Below are 20,855 nucleotides of genomic sequence, written 5' to 3'. Positions count from 1 at the left end.
TTCCAGATTATTCTTCCAAAGGATTTGAAAATGTGGAATTCACTCTCACAAGTTGTTAAATTGTGTTTTGGATGTAAATGAATCTGAGATACCTGAGATATTCGAGGTTTCCAAGAAAAATGGTAAAATTGAACTAGCATTGTTCAGAGTACGTGAAGTAGTTGAAGGGCAACCAGGCTGCTTAAATTCCTAGAACGATATACCTGCCCTAGCATTGGATTCCATTCTCACACGTGGTGCCAGGTAAAATAGTTTTTAATATCCTAAAACAAATTGGATGAAAGTAAGAATTTTTCTTTCTCAAAGTTGAAATATCTTCCCTCATCCCAAGTTTTCACATTTTTCATGTGATGGAATTCTTTAAAAGAAGCCCAAGTCATACATCACAGGCATGTAGAATTTGTATTCCTTGTCAATCATGGAAAAGGATTTTTTTTTTTAACTGTAGTTTATTCCATCATATCTATGAGATTTTTCGAAACCAGTCAGGTGGGTGGCACCAACAGTAAAAAGAAGGCCACACAAAACTCTGGAAGATAAACTGTAAAGAAAGAAATACTTGGTCCTGAATTTTCAAGTTGACATGAAACAAACATGACAACATGCTTGTTTTATTCGTGCAACCATCCTGCATCATGACGTTTTGGATTTGTGTTTGCAAACCTAGCTATGGCTAATACGATAAAAAGTTTGCTCCAGTATTACATCTGGTTCAGATATTCTGTGTCTAACTAAGCATTTGTGCAACTTGTCCCAACTTTTCATTGCCACAAAATTTTGCATGTTTGCAAATACGAGACTTTGACATGTCACCTAACAAACTGTAACTTTCTTTCAGGTCTGCTGGGTCAATAACTGATGGTACAAACATCCAAGCTGCAGTGAGCAACCAAAAGGTAGGACAACTATTATTATGCATCCCACACCGCATGTTTTCCCTGTTTTCCCTGACGACACACTGGTAAAGCCGTGCTGTCCATCTATATACGTACATTGTTCCGCGTGTTTACGTCCACTCGTCAATTTCCCTTTGCGCTAACAACTTGTGACATCAAATCAAAACTTATTGAGCCTGGCTGTCGTCGCTTCGTCATGAATCTTTGAATAAGTTGCCTGCATGACTTGTGCACACGAGAGAGCTTATCCTGTACATGGAATATATATCATATATTGCCTACACATGTGCGCGCCATATGTACATAAAAGCTGGAAACAAAAACGAGAGAATGAAGGAGGAAAAGAAAAGGCTATACGAGTGGGAAAAGGACGTCGTAAAACTCTTCGTCTTATGGTTGTTGCAAATAAGTATCAACTAGAGAGAAAGCAGCTAGCGAGAATAATAATAACACTCTTTTATTCTACCCGAAAGCATATATTTATATAGATGCAACTTTCGAGTGCATATATATATATATACTTTGCTTTTTTTGTTGTTTTGTTTTCGACATGTATTATAGAGGCCTACACACATGCCATCTGAAAAAAAAAAAAAAAACCGCTTCAGTTCGTAAAAATGGGACAACAGACGTTCTGGCTTGTTTGTTATGGATGAACTCCCTACTCTTTCCCTCTCCTTTTTTTTTTTTTTTTTTTTAAGATGTATCGGAACAAAGAGCCCTCTTGAAAAATAGAAAAAGGGATTTTTCTCATTAGGAGGGGGAATAGTTGCTGCACGAATAGTAGCATCAATTAGGAATCTGGCGTTGCCTGCGTGCAAAAAAGAAAAAGAATTCAAGTATGCTACCATCCTCTCTCCAGGCCCATTATGTATAGGGTAGCATACCGACATCTTTTACATACGATACACCACACACAAATAACAATAGGAAATAAAAGGCGGGAGCAATTTTTTTTTTGTTTTTTTTTTCCATTTCCAATGGCTTGAATATTCTTTCCAGTCGTATAAGATTGACGGTTGTTGATTTTCCATCTGCAATTTGCAAATGGAACACGGAAGACATTCGACCTCCCCCCCCCCCCTCCAAATTTATTGTTGCATCGATTCTTTATATTTTTCTTTTGCGTCCGCTTCCCCCCCCCTGCAGCCGGTCGATGGTCTCATAGGCTATTGGGTGATTCCGCACCGTTAAGTAAGATGAACAGCTCGTGTGAAAATAAGTGTCTGCTTTTCTTTCTTTTTTCCTCTTCTGCCGCCTCGACACGATACACACGAGCAGGAAAGACACATGGAAAGGATTCGTCTTTTTTTTTTTTTTCATGGAGGGGAGTAGAGAGGGTGTAGTCGAAACATGGAAGACTCTAACTGTCGACTACTGCTGCTACTGGAACTATTGGATTGTCAATCGATTAGACTCGGAAAAGGCATCGGTGCGTATCCATTGTGAATTTCGTCGAAACCGGCCATCTGCCCTACTAGCGTGTGTCTCTCTCTCTCTTTCTCTTTGTTTTGTTATAAGTGACGTCAAGAGCACTGGTCCTTTCATTGTCCCCGGTGCGTGTGTGTCTATGGCCGTGGTCTAACTCCTTTCCCATTTCACAGTTGACCGAACGACCCGGCCGATAATGGCAAAGCGAAACTCGACGAAGCTTTCTCGCCCTTCCATCTCTCATTTACTCCCCCCCTTTTTTTTTTTTTTTTTATTTGCAATTTTTTTTTTTTTTTTGTCAAAATGAAAATAGATAAATCAATGAATTGCGAATGGACTGCATTAAAAAGATACGAGTAGCAACGTTGTTTGGGGGCTGTATACCGCATTAGAGACACACAAGTGGCACAGCGTTTTCTAAGAAGCTGAGGGACAGCGCAGCGCACGAAGTAAACAAAAAAAGATCACGGATTTGGTTGGAGACGCTGAGATCAAAAGATTGGTTCGCTTTTAACATCCCACCGAAGCGGAGTAACGAGCAGCCGAGTTTAGAGCTTCTATGAAAATAGAAATCAAAGCCTTTGTTACATTACACTTTTATGCATCTTGGTACCTTGCGCGATGAACGCGAAATTCTTGTCGCTCAAGAAAACCGTTGATGAAAAAGTTTTTGAGCCGCATCAGTTTCTCTTAACATTCGAATGTTTTATACAACCGCTTCAGTTTCGTTTGCTTTTTAATGCGTTTTGTATAGGCAAGGTGAGCGCAGGATTCGTCCTCTTCCACCGCCGGCAGGCGGACGGGGAGGTGGGTAGCTTTTGGGTGTACATACGCGCACCCCATCCCTCTTTTTTTTTGGCCCCGTACTTCCGCCCGCAGTCGTCAACGTGACGCAGCTCAAACCGGTCGCTTCTCCCTTTATTTCCCGTGCTCGTTTCGAGTTGTGCGTTTTCTTGAAACAATTACGACACGCGTTTTTTTTTTTTTTTTTTTTTTAATAAAGGCATCGGTGTTTGATTTGTTACGTTAAAAAACAAAACAAAACAAAAAAAAAACGAAATATGTGCGATATTTGAACGACGGATGAAAATGTGAATTTTCGCAATGGATTTCAAATTGAATGGGTGGCATTGAGAACGTCGTTTGAAATCGAATCAGCTTTTGGACCGTAAAGTTCACAATCCTATTGTTTCGATTCACAATGAATAGCTGGTCGTCGTCGCCCGTTTGGCTCGTCTTCATCATCATCGGTCAGTGGTTTTCGCCTCGATTCGTTATTGAAAAATTTGCGTGTTCCGAATGCTGACTCGGCTCTGCTCGCTTTTTAATTAAAAAGCGGTGGTGGATGGGAAGGAGAAGGCATTGACAATTGTGGCTGCGAGTCGTGTGGCCACTGCGAAATGCTTTCAGAGTTCCGATCGGAAGTTTACGTCTGTGAGAATATGCCATTGCCGAATGTTCGTTTGGGGGGGGGGGGTGTTGTTGAATGGGGACAAAAGAGATCGCGATGCGTGTCCACGGACATCCCGTGCATTTTCAGCTGTTCTTCATTTCCTGGACAGCATTTTTTTTTTTTTTTTTTTTTTTAGAAATAATCACAGTTAAAAAAAAAAAAAAAAAACGAAAAACAAACGAAGTGTTGATTTCACGCGATGTTGCCGTTTAATTTTTGTTATTGAGTTGTAAAAAAAAAACAAACAAAAAACGAACGTTACAATTAGTTTTTCACGGTTCGTTGAACTCGTTCAATTTGGCCGAGGCTCAACACATCGGCAATGAACAGCATTGCCAATTTTTCAGCGAACATTACACTTATCATTTTGCTTTGAAGGTAAGGGGTCGGGGGGGGGGGTGGGAGGGAGGTTACATAATTCGATTTTGCGTCGACATTGAACTACGTACGAAAGAAACATGCACAAATATAGGCAACGCAACTCGCTTGTATAGATCTCCAATACAATAGACACTCGCTACAAAAGGTGGGTTCCGCTATTCCGAACACGGAGGGGGGGGGGGGGGTCGAGGCGACAGAGTTCGATTCGCGATGTCGCTTCCTCTCTTTTATGCTCGTAGCGATGGCACTTTCCAATCTGGGAAGTTGTTTCACCGACCTATAAAGAACGGGGGGGGGGGACTGACCGGAATCCTATAGATGTCATCTGCAAGTTAAAGAGAGAGAGGGAGAAAAAAAAAATGAGGTGGAACTTGTAACATGTGTGTCTACGCGTGTCCGTCTGGTGGTTGCGTCGTGTGATCGATGAGTAACACACACGGCCAGATAAACAGCGTCTAGTCACACAAGTAAGAGACTGTACACACCCGTAGTACAACTCTATCTACAATAAGCTCTTTTCGCACCCCCCCCCCCCCCCCCCCCTCTTTCCTTTACGTTTTTGATCGATTATCGTTGCACTACGATGAGCGGCGCGGACATTCGAGTGGATGAGGTTTTTTTTTTTTGTTTTTTTGTTTTTTTTTTTTGTGTCCTGCGTAAACAATAGGCCAAGTAAATCGTGAGGTAGTGGCTCTCGATAACACAACCGACAATGCTCTTTTGTTTTCCGTTTGGATGCGCCGATGATGGACGTAAACTTGATTATGCTTAACCCACGTCGATAACACTCGCACTTGTTTTTATTTTCTCTCCAAACATGCACGTTTTTTGTTTTTTTTTGTTTTATTTTTTTTATAATTGGATTAACATACGGGAAGGGTGAGGGAGGGGGGAGGGGTGTACGAATGTATTGAAACACGTTCGTTCGTCTTTATTAAATAGATTTTTTTTTTTTTTTTCTTGGAAAGGGATAGAAATGAAGGTGAGAGAGAGAGAGAGAGAGAGACGAGTGGGTGAGTTATGTGAAGACGTTGACGTCGTTACCTGGGCGGCATTTCTAATGTGTCTGTAAGTTTTTTTTTTTGTTTTTTGTTTTTTCCCGAGTTGGGGATAGAGAGAGAGATAGACAGACACGGCTGCAGTAATAACTATTTATTTAGGAAGAAAGTGGGGGGGGGGCAAACGTTTCGAGTCTCTTTTCGTTACAAATGAAACAAGAGAAAGGCTGCGAAACGTAAGTTCGCAATCAGGCACTTCAACAAGTTGCTCCTCCTCGGCATAGTAATTTGAAAACGAGCCGTCGAATCGATAGGTGAAACGCAAGCCACCAGCCCAAGTTGATGGGAAACGTTAGAGAAATTCAGTAGTGTCAGTTGTTTGGTGTCGGTTGGAAAAGATTGCAATAAGAGTCGAGACGTGTCCACTTTTCGTTTTTACTTGGACGAATTGACAGTTTTATTTCATAACCACACGGTCGCTTCCCCCCCCCCCCCCCATTTTGATGCGTCGTGGTTCGATTTGGCCGCCAAAAGAAAAAAAAAGAGCGCGTTTTTTTTTTTTCAAAGACGAATAATAATAATAGTAAAAAAAAAAAAAGAAAAAAAAAAAATGTTGAATAGAAATTCGATGGTAATGTATGGCAGTTCTCCCGCGTTTCTATTCTCGTATTCAAAAAGTCGGAAAAATGATGCGACAAAAGACCTTAACATGTTGATGAATACGGCAAATACGAAAAAAAAATAAAAAAAAATTTATTCTTTTCTTGTCTGTCTATGAACAAAAAGAAAAAAAAAATGCCGATATTATCGATCGGGAGTGGTAGCATTGAGAGCGTGAAGAAAAACCATCGATCTTCTTTTTTTTTTTTTTTTTTTTTTCTATATTTTTCTATAGCCATCGAAAAACGTTGTCGCCGACGACGTGAAGGCTCTTTCTTTTTTTTTTTTCCTCTCACAACCATCTCTCTTTCCTTAAGGCTTCTATCCATCGTCCTCTCCGGATAGAGTCTTCCGCCATCGTGTCGTCCAGGCGCAAGCTGTGCCGTGTGTACGCGCGCGCGAGTCAGGCAAAATCGAATGCACTTTACGTCCAAAAATCGTATCAATATAGATATCCAGCCGAGATCTATATATATATATATATAGAGAGAGAGAGAGAGAGAGAGAGAGCGAGATAGAGATAGATTTCTGCAGAGTAGTTTAAGTGTTAATACTCCATGTGTCTTTGTCGGCATCATCCATCACATCGTCTTTCATCGATGTGATGGATGTACCTTTTCTTTCTTTCTTTTCTTTTTTTTTTTTTTTTTTTTTTTCACCTGAAAATGGTGGGTGAGTCAAAGTCCCTCCTTTCTTTCTTGTTGGCCTCCTCATTTTCCATCAATTCGTTAGGAGATGGGGACAGGCCGTTGCCTAGCGTTCGTTCTTAACAGAAAGAAAAACAAAACAGAGTTGATGGATAAGAAAGACGATAAGGTCCCTCTCTCTCTGGGAGAGCTTTTATGATCTGCACGAACCAAAGTCGGTCAGCGAAGGGAAGAAAAGAGAATCATTCCTTCATCCATTTAATCCTCTTAGACGTCGGGGATGATGGTACCAAAATAAAGAAATAAAGAAAGAAAGAAAGAAAGAAAGAAGAAAACAGACAGTTTTGTCTTGTTTCATTTGGTTTGTAACTAAAGGCTTTTCATAATATTTGGATTTCGATGGAACATCGACCAAGGGTGTCGTTTCTCTTGATGTCGACTTGTTTTCTTTTCTTTTTATGGATTTCAGACATTGCCCAGTCACTGGACGAAATGATGTTTTCATTTTTTTTTTTTTTTTTTTTTTTTTTTTTTTTTTTAATACTTTAACTACAAAATTCTCCAGTTGATTTCCATAAAAAAAAAAGGGGAGGGACACTTAAAATATTTCAAGATTTGGCGCCCTTTTGTTGTTTAGATTTCAAAAAATGTGATTTGTTTTGCCAATGCGATAGCGCGCATCAGAATCGGGAGATGGAACGAAACGATTTGATTTAAAAAGCTAGACACAAAATAATTAAAAAAAAAAAAAAAAAAAGAATGAAAATATTTCAACGCGCAAACTGTCTCTGCGTCGCAACGGAGAGCAGATGGTGTGTCGCCCACATGGAGAGGGCTATATCCACGACGGGCTCGCCTACTATGTATATCTATTTTTATTTATTATTATTATTATTATTATTATTTTTTTTTTTTTTTTTTACCCACGCATATCGGATGGATGCGTGTGTGTTTGTTTATTGATTGATTCCATTTATCTTTTGAGCCCTACACGGTTTCCTTCGCGCCCGAATGCCATGCCCCCCCCCCCCCCCGACCTGCTCCTCCTTTGCGACCGGCCACGCACAGAGATGAATTCGTGCCATATTTATGCGATATTCCAGGGAATCATCCATCCGCATGATGGATTAGACTGGCCGTATAACCCCATCCCGAATTCTACGTTGTAGGATTTGCCATCGAAGAACGAAGTGAGAGACGGCCGCGGACGGACCAAGAACGGAAAAAGAAATCTATTAAAAGAAAAATGGGTAGAGCCTTGACGTAGCGTCCCGTAAAAAATCGATCCGTCACCACCCCAGAGAGCAGATTGGATCGGGCGGAAAATATTTGCGATTTATTTATTTCTGGACTTTCTTTTCTTTTTTTTTATATTATTTGATTTTGTTTGTTGCTTTGACCGTTATGGCTGCCGATTGCATAGGCAAAACCTAAATATCATCCGTCATCCCCTTCCGACCCGGTTAGGCTTTTGACCCGTCCTCTTTTTTTTTTTTTTTTTTTTTTGCTTTTTTTTTTTTTTTTGCTTTTTTTTTTTTTTTTGCTTTTCTCATTCGTTTCCCTTTTGGGACGGAGATTTCGAATCGATGGATGGATAAAAAAAAAAAAAAAAAAAAAAAAAGAGAGAGAGGGGGGGGGGGGATGGGAGACATGTCTAACGGGATAAGGAACACGGAAGGTTAGCGTATTGTTATAGATACCGCGCTGTCTTTTGTCCAAGCGCTGGATGCGATGGCAAACTTTACGCAATTGGCGGACTCTCTCCACCCAACTGATTCAATTCGTCTAATCGAATTAAGAAGAGAGAGAGAGAGAGAGAGAGAGAGAGAGAGAGAGAGAGAGAGAGAGATCCTTAATTCCCTCCTCCATTTTTTTTTTTTTTTTTTCTTTTTGTGTTTCGAAAATCCAATTCCCACAGTTTTCGGAAGAACATTGTCAAATGCAAATTCTCTTGATAGTTCCGCTTTATCCGTTTTACTTGGAAAATTCATTCAAAAAATGATATTCAAAGTTGATTTGTTTTTTTGTTTGTTTGTTTGTTGTTTTTTTTCAAACGTCGCAGATTATTGTTTCATTTTTTGTTTTTTTGTTTTTTTGTTTTCGCAATTGAGCTGGATAAATGGCAGGACACTATCCGATAGAATTGCAACTGTTCGGCCGATTTCCGGCTTCCGGTCGATAGGGGGGCCGCTCACTGTATTGCGAACGCTACACAAGACAAGACGTGTACATAATTCTTTTTTTTTTTTTTTTTTTTTTGTTCGTTGTCGTCGCATCCGGTGCGGATTGTTATGAAATTTGGCTGCTCCCCATTTTCCCTTCCTTTTTTTTTTTTTTTTTTGTGTTTAGCCTATTTGAAATACGAACTAGTGCGTTGCAATTGCATTGAAAATGCGGAATATGTTTGTCGTTCTCTTATAGGGAAATGCTGGCATCCTACTATGCACACATACAGGGAAGACGGGACGTTGATGTTGTTATATAGAGAGTTCCGAGGGTTTTCGTACCGGCGGAATTTGAATTGGAAATTTCTTTTTTTCTTTCTTTTCTTTCCGTGGACGGGCGCCGATTGAGAATTGCGTCCGCATAAAATATTTGTTGCCCTTGACTCATCATTGACGTTTGCGTCCACGTTTTCGCTATTTCAAGTCGCTGGCATTTTTTCATTGCCAGCAAACTGCCATTTTTAAAAGTTTTTTTTTTTTTTTTAAGTTGATGAGTTAATGAAAAGAAAAAAAAAAAGAGGGCAGGGAAAAGGTTATTAGGTTTGTTTACATGGGAGGGTTCGTGTAAAACAAGGCCGTTGATTCTATGGCAACGAAACGAGGATTTTTTTTTCTTTTGTTTTGTTTTGTTTTTTTTTGTTTTTTTTTTCAAAACGGAAATGATGATGAAATGTTCTTCCGGTTCACGGAACAAATACCCCTGAGGGGCAAAAGGGGAGGGGTTGGCTGAGTTTTTGTGCTGGACGCTCTAAGTTCTAAACCAGAAAGAGGATTTGCCCCGTTTGCCGTTTCGTGCTGACGATGATGATCCATCATCATCTAATTTGAAAGGAGGGGCGGCAGATTAAAAAAAAAAAAGACTCGGTTTGTGCTCGCTCCAGTCGCTATGGGAAACGCTGGAAAAAGAAAACATTACAGGATAACCGTCTCCTTTTTTTTTTGTTTTGTTTTCTTCCCCCTTTCAGTTTATCGTCGTGCTATTAAATACTAATAATGGGCAAAATAAGAAGGCGGTAGGAGGTAATCAAAGCTGCCAACAGATTTCTATCGATGCGGCAAATAATCGTTTAATGAATCACGAATTTCGCTTTTATTTTTTGAAAAAAAGGTGAATGGATGTGTGCGCCGATTTCAATCGCCCTAAATCCATTCAACTATTTTCAAGTGGTTTCGTGTGTGTCGGGGAAATGGAATCAAATGAAGACCGGAGGGGGGGGGGGGGAGGGATTTCTGTACGATTACGTTCAATGACGTCATTTTGCGTGAATCGTGCAGCCGTTATTGTTGCAACTGTCGTCACGAGGCGCATCGTCTTCCGACATTTGCAGAGAACTCATTCTTTTTTCCCTTGATGCCAACATCTTTTTGGGTCGACAATCTTCACTTAAGGTAAATGGTCGGGAATGGCAATGTTCGGACGACGTCCTCGAGTGACGTTTGCGCCCATTAGATTTGCTTTGTTTTTTAGTGCAGGAAAAAAAGAAAAAAAAACAAACAAACAAACAAACGGGGGGCAAATGTTGAGCTAAAGAATTTTCGGCAGACATGTCGAGAGTTAAACGGGTGAGAAATGTTTTAATATAAATCTTTGGAAGGGGGTGGGTACTCCCGGCCAAAGTTATTTGCAGTTGACTGTCAAGAGTCTAGTAGGAGGAAAGAAGTCGAAGCGGATGATGATAATCATCTTGATACAACAACAACGAAAATGGGCACAAAAAAAAACAAAAAAAACAAACAAACAAAACGAGCGGAACAAGAAGGACCAACAAAATGTCGTAAACAACTCGAATCATTTTTTGCCTTCTTCTTTTTTTTTTTTCTCTCTCTCTCTATCTCTCTCCTGAAATAGAAGAGGACACACGTTAGAAGGAATCGTGTTGTTATTGTTGTGGTATAGAAAACAGAAGAGAAAGATGATACTCTTTTGCCGGCTTGTTTGTTCATTTTGTGCTACAATATATTGATTCTTTATCTAGCTCGTCCTTTTTCTTTTTTTTTTCCCTCGATGTATCGACTTTCATTTGTTTTTCGATCGAGATTTGCAATCAATAGGGAACGAATCGAAAAGATGCAGACGTGCTGTTTTTTTTTTTTTTTTGTTTTTGTTTTGTTTTTGTTTTTTTGATCGCCCGTTCGGCGCAATCACTGGCCGATGGATTTCATTTGTTTCTAAGCTGTGAAAGACGTTGAAAGATGATGAACTCAAAAAAAAAAAAGATGTACGCAACGTATCGTGCAACGTTAAAGCATTATGTTTTGATCAACCTTTCGTCTAACCAAAAAACTAATGTTTTTTTTTGTTTTTTTTTTGACGAACGGTGTCGTGTTTCATTTTGGCCTTTTTGTCTTCTTCTTCTTCTTCTCTTTCCTGGACCATATGTCACTGGGCTATCAGAGCGTCCAGTCAACCGTCGCGTTTATAATGAATCCCAGGCTGCTGCGCCTTTGCGTCTAATGATGGATCGATGTGCATTTTTTTTTCAAAGGGGCTTTTGTTTATTGAAACGGCTCGATGCGCTGCGGGGGGGGGGGGGGGAGGGAGGCGAAATGTGCACGACAGGAAACAATAGCGAAATATAAAATCGAACTTTTTTTTTTTTTTTATCCACAAAAAAAAATTGTTTGCAATTTTGCTTTTTTTTTTTTTTTTTTTTTGTCAGAGTGTTGTTGCTGTCCCCCCCCCCTCCCCCCCAGATGGAAGACGGAACCCGATATAGGGGCAAGAAAGAAGTTTGATTTTTTTTTTTTTTTTTTTTTTTTTTTTTTCTTGTTCCGGTCTGTGTTGTTATGCGGCGCAAGATTTTGAGAAGAAGGAATTTGATTTTGCTGCTTCTTTCTTTGTCTGAGGCTATTTTGATTTAATGAAGCCTATGAATAATTCATGGCATCGGAATGCCTTGATGCGGAAATTGTTGCTTCTTTACAATAGGCGAAAGCCAGCAGAGATGTCGAATCAAATCTATTTGAATGTGTCAATCGAATAGCAATTTTTCCTTTTTTTTTTTTTTTTTTTTTTTTTTTTTTTTTTCATCAAATGATTGTTCCCCCACCCCCCCCCCTCTAACTGCATTTTCTGCAACTCGGTGAGGAGCGCGTCTGGCATCGACCGAAATGCCGTCAAAGAGCCTCTCGCCCGTCAATTTTGTCTATTCAAATCGCCGGCTTTTGGCGTCTAGCCACCAATTTCACATGACGTCGTGTGCAAATGAGTTTGAATAGGCAACGCTACTACATTTTTTTTTTTCGCCTTCTCCTTCTTTTTCTTCTCCTTCTCATTCTCCTTCTCCTTCTCCTTCTCCTTTCCTCGGAATTGATACGATTTCTTTTTTTTTCTTGAAAGGTTTCGGTTGGCAGTGGATGATCGAAGCGCACAAGGGACGGCATCACAACTCGAAAGGGACGGCAGCAGCGGCGGCCACTTTGCTCGGCCATTGGGATGCTAATAACGTTGCGGACAAGAGCAACGGCAGCAGCGAATCGGCCGGACATCAAAGAGCGCCCCTCTTTGACTGGGAATCGAGTACGTCGCCCAGCTGGTCGGCCGCGTTGGACTCGTTGCGTATGGAACACGTCGAACGCGCACCCCAACGCGTTCAAGAAGTGACCACCACTTTAGGCCAAACGGCTTTCCTTCACTGTCGGGTTCGTTACCTGGCCGACAGGAGGGTAAGTCTTAACTTCCTTTTTTTTTTTTTTTTTTTTAAGACTTTACATTTTTGTTTTTGTTTAAACAAAACTAAAAAAAAAAAATGGAGGGAATGGAGATGTTTTCAAACATGCACGCACACAGGAGAGTGCTGAAGTGCCTCGCTGAACTCGCCATCATTCGGATAGAGGCATCACAAGAAAATGCTTTTCTTTTTTTTTTCTTCCATAGAAACAGACTTTGGTTGATTTGCATACCATTATAGACTTGGTGCGCAGTTGTACGTCGCCTGATAATGTGGATGGGCCTTTCATTTTTTTTTTTTTTTTTTTTTTTTTTTAATTATTGTTTATTTGAAAGAACATCATAACAAAGGGAGGGGGGAAGATGAAAAAGTGAAGTTGTATTTTTAAGTGGGGATTTCGTGCCGAGATCGACACCCCATTCTTTTGTTGGTGTAGAAAAGGAATAGTTTTTTTGTTGTTGTTTTTCGAATGCGTTTGGCCCCACGCGAACGACTGAAGGACGCCGCTGAGCAACACGCGATCAAGAACTTCCGTCTCCTAAGAGAAGCAACTACGCTGGAAGAAGAAGAAGAAAAAAAAAAAAAAAAAAGAAAAACTCGCATCGAAATCGAAATCCAATGGCAATCGTTCTCTAGAGAACGGATCACGGACTTGTTCAACTTTTTTAATTTTCTGCCACGTTTTGATCGCATCACATCTAACCTTCTATTTCCAACAAACTCTACCCACTTGCTGAAAATGACATCAAAAGTGTTTCTCTCTTTTTCCTCGTCTCCCCCCGCTTAAACGAGTTTCTTCATCGCGACATGTGTGGATTCTGTCGACAAAAGGCCAAACGTTTTTTTTTTGAAAATTGATTTCTAAAAATGTGATCTTCATCCATAAAAATTTTAGTTTGGTTCAAGAAGTGAATCGCTGATGAACATGTAAGTCAAAGAAAGAAAGGCCGTTTTTGTTTCTTTTTTTTTTTTTTTTTTTTTTAAATAATCGGACACCAGGTTGGGTAATTCGTGGAGTATATCAGGTTGACTTACAGAGGCAATCGGCTTTGACCATCGTTGCTTAGCAACGTCCGTTACCATCGTGACTCGATATCTAGATGGATTTGCTTTTTTTTTTTTTTTTTTATTTCCTTTCCTTCGCCTTCATTCCGTCATGTCCCTTTTTTCCCCAATCCATCCTAGCAGACACTGTACTTTTTGTACGATAAATCCAAAGTCGGCGGCGTCTGGGAACGGTGAGCTGAATGGGGGGGGGGGGGGGGGGAAAGAAACGTATCAAAAGCGCTATTCACGTGACGTCAAACTTGGCGTAATTTCCGACTTACGGACGCGAGCGCACAACAGAAAATGGAAAGAGCTTCCTTTTGTCAAGCGATTTGTACGTTGTTGACCTCTCTACCATAAGGAGAAGAAGAAAAAAAAAACAAAAAAAAACTACCTGACCAGCCTCTGCTATTGACATTGACATTTGCTTCTCTGAAAATTTGAATTTGAATTTGACGCGCTGAAATCAATTCAATATTAAATCTAAAAAAAAAAAAAAAAAAATAAATAAATAAATAAATAAATAAATCAGGTACTATGGATGAGGCAGAGAGATTTGCATATACTGACGTCTGGACTTCACACCTACACCAACGATTGGCGAATTTCGGCCGTTCACGTGACGGTCCGTCAGCCACCGAATGCCGGCCCGGCCGTTCCGTCTAATCCAGACGATTTCTCTTCACCATTTCCGCTGGTGGCCAACGGCAACGCGCCAATCAGATCGCCCGCGTCTCGAAACGCTTCTTCAGATTCTTCTTCATCCGTGTGGGACGACGAGGAAGGCGTCTGGAGTGAATGGACTCTGGTAAGGTTAACATTTCATCATTTCTATCCATTTTTCCAACTGTTTTTGATTTTTTTTTTTTTTTTTTTTTTTTGTGCTCTTGTTTACATGGCGTGCGAGCAGAGGATCCGCTCGACAGAGGCCAAAGATGCCGGCCTTTACGAATGTCAAGTGAGCACTGAGCCGAAAATCTCCAAGATCTACCGACTTCATGTTGTCGGTAAGCCCCTTGTTTTGACTGTTCATCCACCTCACACATATCCGATAGCAACAACAACGATCAACTTTTACCTTCGATCGATGTTCGCGCTATTGAACGGAAGGCAAGTTTGAACGTCGTGCTCGCGACAATTGGCCGCGTTCTTTTACTGGGGGGGGGGGGGAGGCTCTCGAAAGTTTGATACGAACGCGCGTTGTCATGTAATGCCAATCATAACAACGAGATAGGCAAACAGAGAGAGAGAGAGAGAGAGGCAGGCGATCGATGAGGGAATCAAAAGTCTGAACGTGTCGTGTGTTTGTCGATTATTCATTCGATGTTTCGCTTCGTTGTTGATTCTCGCGCAAGCAGAGAGATATAAACAAGAGACAGTAAAAAAAAAAAAAAAAAAAAAAAAGACAAAACATTTGCCATGTCGAGAGCAAAAAAAAAATGCCATGACTTTTTATTTGATTTCTCTTTCCCTACTGGCTAGAAGGGTCCGCTATCTTTGACCGGATTATTATCGCCATTTCGCTGAGTTTTTATTTATTTTTTTTTATTTTCAATAATAATATCAAATGGGGCAAGCAAACTGCGTGACTTTGAATCTGAAAAAAGAATTTTTTTTTTTTTTTTTTGTGTGTGTGTGTGTGTCTTTTATTTGCAACTATAAAAGAATGTCTGAAAAAAAAAAAAAGAAAATGGCTCGGACGGGATTTGAACCTCGCACCCGTTTGCATGTTATTTATTGATGTCGAAGATATTCGGCACGTACAGTATTTTGTGGGCTGCGTCATATTTCGAATAGCAAACGCACACACAAAAGTAGACGGGAGTAAAAAAAAAAAAAAAAAAAAAAACGGATGTTCAGTTACATCGTTTTCAAACATCCCCTCCACCCAACGAACTTTGTTCTTTTTTTTTTTATTTATTTCCTCGGAGATTTGGAGTGCGGCTCTCTGTTGGTGAATCATTCAACACGCATCTTTCAACGTACAAGCCCACGAATCGCATCAAAATCTCATTCTCTTTGCTTCAACTGTATCGTTTTTATTTCCACAAAGAAAAATCCTTGAAAAAAAAAAAAAAAAATGCATTTGATAGTAGTTGCATATATGCCATAAGTACTGACGTGCATCGTTCGATCCTTCTTGTTTCGACAGCGCCCAAGTCCATCCGCGTCTCTCGCGAAATCTATTCAATGTTACGAAACGTCTATAGGTCATTTGTCACAGCCCGTCCTTCTTTTTTTTTTTTTTCCCCTTTGCCACCCTCGCTCTTCTGTGGCTAGTGGTGTTAATGCGATACATAGCAGATCGATTTATTGGCCCTTCACTTGTTCTTTCCTTGTTCTTGGCTGTGAAACAAAAAAAAAAAAAAAAAGAACGAGATACGTTTTTGTTTGTACACACTCTGCCGCTAAATCTCGTGTCGTGTTTTTTCTTATAGGGAGCAAAGAACCCAATAGCCTTTTGTTTTATTGAGGCCGGCCAGACGCGGCCACATATCTTTGCGCGTCCCCGATAGCCAGCAACGAACACACACACACACACATACACATACACAGTCGAGTACACAAAACGACAATAACTTGAGCCGTAATTATTGCGTCGAGCTTTTCTTTTTCTTTCGCCGAAAAGCAGAGAGAGAGAGAGAGCCGTGCCAAAGGGTTGTGTTAAAAAAAAAAAAAAAAAAAAAAAAAAAAAGAGGGAAACAGTTTGCGTGTTGCGCCCATCAATTTAGCCGGTCGCAGCTGCGACTCGACTTGTCAGCCAGTACGCGAAACTGAATTATTTGTTTCTCTGACTTATTGGTTAATGACATCATCGTCAAAAAGAAAAGGACCAGCGCAAGCCAAAATAACCATAGTCGATCAATTTAGCAGATAATCAATCCATAATTTCCGTGTAAGTTTTTTTTTTTTTTTTTTTTTTTTTTGTCTTTCGGGAGGGCGAGGCAAAAGAATAATGACATATGCCAGCGAAATTGTTATCAGCATATGTGAAAGATAAAAAGGCTAAGAAATCATTATGGCTGGCGCACGTCCGTTGCTGATTGCAATCTAAGAAAAAAATCAACTTGATTTGCTAAAAAAAGAAAAAAACTCTTGCCTCTTTATGCGATGCGTTTTTTTGTGGTTTTTTTTTTCTTGATTTAATACGTCACACATAAAGGCGAGGGTCGGTTTGGGCCTGTTAAAGACGCACACGTGCGCCGCTATAAAGTGCTTTTTATGAAATTGATTGGATCTCATCCACCTTCCACCAGTTTCTGTTGTCTGCGATACACACAAGAAGCGGATGGATGAAAAATGATTTTATTTTTGCCCTTCGTCTTTTCTTGCCTGCATTTTATAGACACGCACACTTGATATGTACGAAGCGTCTAGAGCTTTACGAGCTAATCATATTCTAAGCCAAAGAGGGTTATTACTCCTTGCAACCTCCGCTCTTCCCCCTTTTCTTTTTTTGTTTTCTCCTTTTGTATAACTGGCAAGAGACTGTTCGCTATCCATACGCGGCCTCTTTATTTATTAATGAAACTTTTCTGCCCCCCCCCCCCCCCGCGCGTTTTTTTTTGCAAACGAAAAGGGAAGAGTTTTTAAATAAATGCGTAAGGACGTTTGATGGCTTTGTGTATCTGTCTGCGTACAGAACGATGTAGTTGGAATTGTAGAAAGCAAAGTCTTGCGGTAATCCGTTCGTATGTCAATCAAATTAGAACTTGGCGTCTTATCGTCTTATAACGTTGAGTTCATTCTTGCGTGTAGGCCTATTTTCTAAAGAAATAATAATGTCTTTATTGCTTGATGAAAAGAATTATGTGCGATGGGCGGTGCAGTGAGTTCAATCTTTTTATTTATTTATTTATTTATTTTTGTTTGTTTTTTGGCTTTAATTTTGATTCCACATTTATGGGCGTGGTTGGGGTTGGATACGATGGAAAGCGGCGTGTGCGTTTGTCAAGCGAAGGTAATGTTTAAACGGGCAAATCCCGCCGTCCCATTTGGTTCTCTTCTGATTGGCTTCCAAGTACCGACCGTCAAGTTCACCAACGTATTCGATTTGCTTTCAAGGCGTTTTCGTTTTGTTTTTTTATTTGTTTTTTTTTTTTTGTCTCTTTGGAACGATTTCTGAGAAATTATTAAACGACGTAGAAACAAAAAAAAAAAAAAATTAAATTCCTTCGAGTTTATTTTTGTTTGATCGGCATCCGGCCGTCTCTTCATTTCGCCCCGTTTTTCTTTTGTTTTTGTTTTTCTAAGTTGACAGTGATGTGCGTGGGGTAAACGAGTCGTGACGTTGTTACTAAACGAACACGACACTAAAAAAAAAAAAAAAAAAACTCTAAAAAAACTCGATATTCTAATTCGCCTTGATTTGCTATTAGAAAGTAAGGTTGACGAACACGGACGTCGGTCGTCTTAACGTTTGCCTCCGTTCCTTTCTGTTTTGTTGTCGATGTTTTTTCGTTGAAAAATTATTGATTCGTCGAGTTTGGAAACGCCTCGCTCTCACTTCGTTATCAAAGTCAACACAAAGAGCGCTTCACTCTTTTTCTTGTTGGGCCTTTATCGTCATTGTAGAAATCTACGTCGTCGTCATGGAGATGCCGAGTCTTTACTAATCGCTAATAAGTTTTGCCTTTCGTCTCGTAGCAAAGAGCAAAAAAAAAGAAAAACTTGTTTGACTCTTAATTGGTTTCCACTTGCATTTCAATGTTGTTCTTTTTTTTTTTTTTTTCTTCTTCTTCTTTTTGGACCAACAGTTTCGAAAGCGTCGATTCTCGGCAGCGCCGAACTGTTTGTCAAAAAGGGCAGCGACATCAATTTGACTTGCGTCACGGTGACTGAGGAACACCAACCGCCATCGCAAAATGCGCCGGTGGGCGTCAACAAGACGCCGCACTATTTCACGTGGCACCACAACGAACAGGTAACACAAACAAACCAACACACTAAAATCAAAAACAAAAAAAAAACAAACAAAAATTTGTCAGCATTTTGTATAGACGACGTCGTTGATTTTTTTTTTTTTTTTATTTTTTTTTTATTTTCATTTTGTTTTGGTTTTTTTTTAGGTTTTGAATTATTCGGCACGAGGTGGAATGAGCGTCACGACAGACACGATCGGCGGCCAAAGTCGCCTCCTCTTAGCCAGGGCCGACCCCCGTGATTCTGGCAATTACACTTGCGTGCCCGGCCCTGGAGCCACTGCAGCTTCCGTCACCGTCCACGTCCTCAACGGTAATTGATGTGTTACAATATCCCCCTTTTCTTTTCTTTCTTTTCTTCTTACGTTGTAAAGCCATAAAAAAAAAAAAAATAATAAGTTAGTAATAGTATTGCGATATCAAGCAGATAAAAAAAAAAAAAAAAAAAAAAAAAAAAAAGGGGGGGAGTTTTGATTTGCACGAGTAGGTTAAAAAGGAGGGGGGGAGGGGGAAGGAACGGAAAGAAAGAAAAACAGATGGTCCTATTATTTTATGATGATTAGAAGAGGAACCCCCTGGATCTTTGGCAAAACTTATCGTTCGTGTGTTTTCCCCTCCTTTGTTTTTTCGTTGTTGTCCTTTTTTTTTGGAGGGCGTTTGTCTTCGTTTCTTCCTGTAATCTCACTAATCGGTTATACGATCGGCAATCAGGCAATGCGGTTGGCGGCGTGAAGAACCCGACTAATGTTGTGTGTAAATGTCAGATGGAAAGTCGGACGCATGTCGACGGGGGGGGGGGGGGAGCTACCTATTTCTATTAGATGGAGTGGAGTCGGAAATAAAGACGGGCGATCAATACGAAAGGGAGGGGGGGAAAGAGGAAACAATAACAACGATAAACAATAAGTATAATCTGATAACAGCGTATACTTGGAAAGAAAAAAATATATAAAAACAAGGATTTAGTGTTTTGTTTTTCGTTGACTGAAAGCTGAGGGGAAATAAAAATAATAAAAATCAAATAAAATTCTTTGATGTAAGTATAGCTATAGGGTGGGAAGTTAAGAGGATGGGTCTCGGTCGTATTTCTCTGATGGATAACGACACCATTTGGACGTGAAACAGGCACTTGGTGCTCGATAGTTTCGCCCATCCGTCTTTATTTCTTGAGCTCTTTTTTTTTTTTTTTTTTTTTTGGTGGGGGGGGGGGGGGGGGGGGGAGGGGAGGGGGGTCCTTAATCGAAGGCCGCCATTCAATCGTTTTCCCAAACGCATCATCGTACAAATGTACATTGTTTATTACGTACCGTAGGGATTTGAGGGAAAAAGCAAAGACAAAATCTACATCATTTCCGTTCATCTGAATGCATTCATCTTAATTGAAATCGTTTTCATAATAATTCAACTGAAAACAGGTGAACAGCCGGCGGCAATGCAGAGGGATAATGCTGCATGCCTTGTGACACCTTGGTGGACATCGCTGCCGGGCATAGTTACCCGTGCGTCTACCGCCTCTTGCTGGACGGCTCTGCTCACGCTGGCCGTTTCGTCGTCTTGGTTAACTCGATCTCAACTCTGTGATGTCACTTGACAACCGTCGCCGTCTCCAACCTAAAAAAAAAAAAAAAATCGAGGAGTTTAATCAACTCTTGTTTTTTGTAACAAAATTGAACATTTTTTTCCCTCTCTTTTGCGCATATTCGTTTTCAATGTTTCTCGTATTTTCTTTTTTTTTTGTTTTTTTTTAGTTTTAGATTTAAGTCTGAATGATTTAAAAAAAAACAAAAAAAACATTTTCCTGTTTGCGTTCCCTCAGTCGAATTTCTCATTCCTGAAAAAGTCATCGATATTCTTTTGCTGTAAGTATTTTATTATCATTATCTAAATAAGGGCATTCCTTTTATCTACCAAATACGGTACACACACATTTTGGTGGGCAGAAGGGACCGCCTTGTGTTCTGACTGTCGCTGTTACATCGAGGAACACGCATTCGTCTCTTTTTTTTTTTTTATCATTTCGAGCAGTCCAGCAGCGCCATTACCGCCAATCATCCATTTTTAATCGGTATATATATATAAATATAAATCCCTCCCTCATACAATTTTGATGGTCCATATTGTATTACACAACGGGTGATGTCGAATCGACGAAAGAAAAATACGAAAAAAAAAAAGCCAAAAAAAAAAAAATAATAACAATCTTAAAAATAACAAAGGTGTGCGTCTATCTCTTCTCTTTTTTTAACACGAAAAAAAAAAAAAAATTTATCGTGTTATAGATTATACTGTGATTTATTCAAATCGAAGCGAGCGGCGAGAGGATTATTGCTCGTCACGTGCGGACTAGATTTTGTTTATAGGGACTAGGGACGGAAGGTTGTTTTTCTTCAAACTTATATAAGATACATAACGTACTGTACATACAACAACAGCAACAAAGAAAACACATCAAACAAAAGATTCCCATCCCTTTCTGTTATGCATTACATTCGGGTTATTTTGTGGACTAGTCTTTTTTTTTTTG

At 40.0% G+C, this 20,855-nt stretch overlaps 1 protein-coding gene across 2 annotated transcripts; it reads left to right on the top strand.

Annotated features, from left to right (window-relative positions):
• The first annotated feature begins 86 nt into the window (after positions 1-86).
• On the top strand, positions 87-20,045 carry LOC130693397 (uncharacterized). 2 transcript variants are annotated; one of them, XM_057516528.2, is made up of 8 exons: positions 87-243; positions 839-896; positions 12,032-12,357; positions 13,942-14,217; positions 14,320-14,416; positions 18,167-18,333; positions 18,479-18,644; positions 19,747-20,044. In XM_057516528.2, exons 3-8 carry the CDS (start codon positions 12,049-12,051, stop codon positions 19,920-19,922), a joined length of 1,191 nt encoding a protein of 396 aa, XP_057372511.1. In that variant the 5' UTR covers positions 87-243; positions 839-896; positions 12,032-12,048; the 3' UTR covers positions 19,923-20,044. The 2 variants fall into 2 exon arrangements, with proteins under 2 accessions (XP_057372511.1, XP_057372510.1); XM_057516527.2 differs by lacking the exons at positions 87-243; positions 839-896 and adding an exon at positions 3,364-3,577 and having other exon boundaries at positions 19,747-20,045.
• The last annotated feature ends 810 nt before the right edge of the window (positions 20,046-20,855 follow it).

Source organism: Daphnia carinata, chromosome 3, assembly GCF_022539665.2.
Source record: "Daphnia carinata strain CSIRO-1 chromosome 3, CSIRO_AGI_Dcar_HiC_V3, whole genome shotgun sequence".
NCBI classification, from domain to species: Eukaryota; Metazoa; Arthropoda; class Branchiopoda; order Diplostraca; family Daphniidae; genus Daphnia; species Daphnia carinata.
Note: the sequence above shows the minus strand (reverse complement) of the source record. Positions and strands in the feature narration are given on the sequence as shown.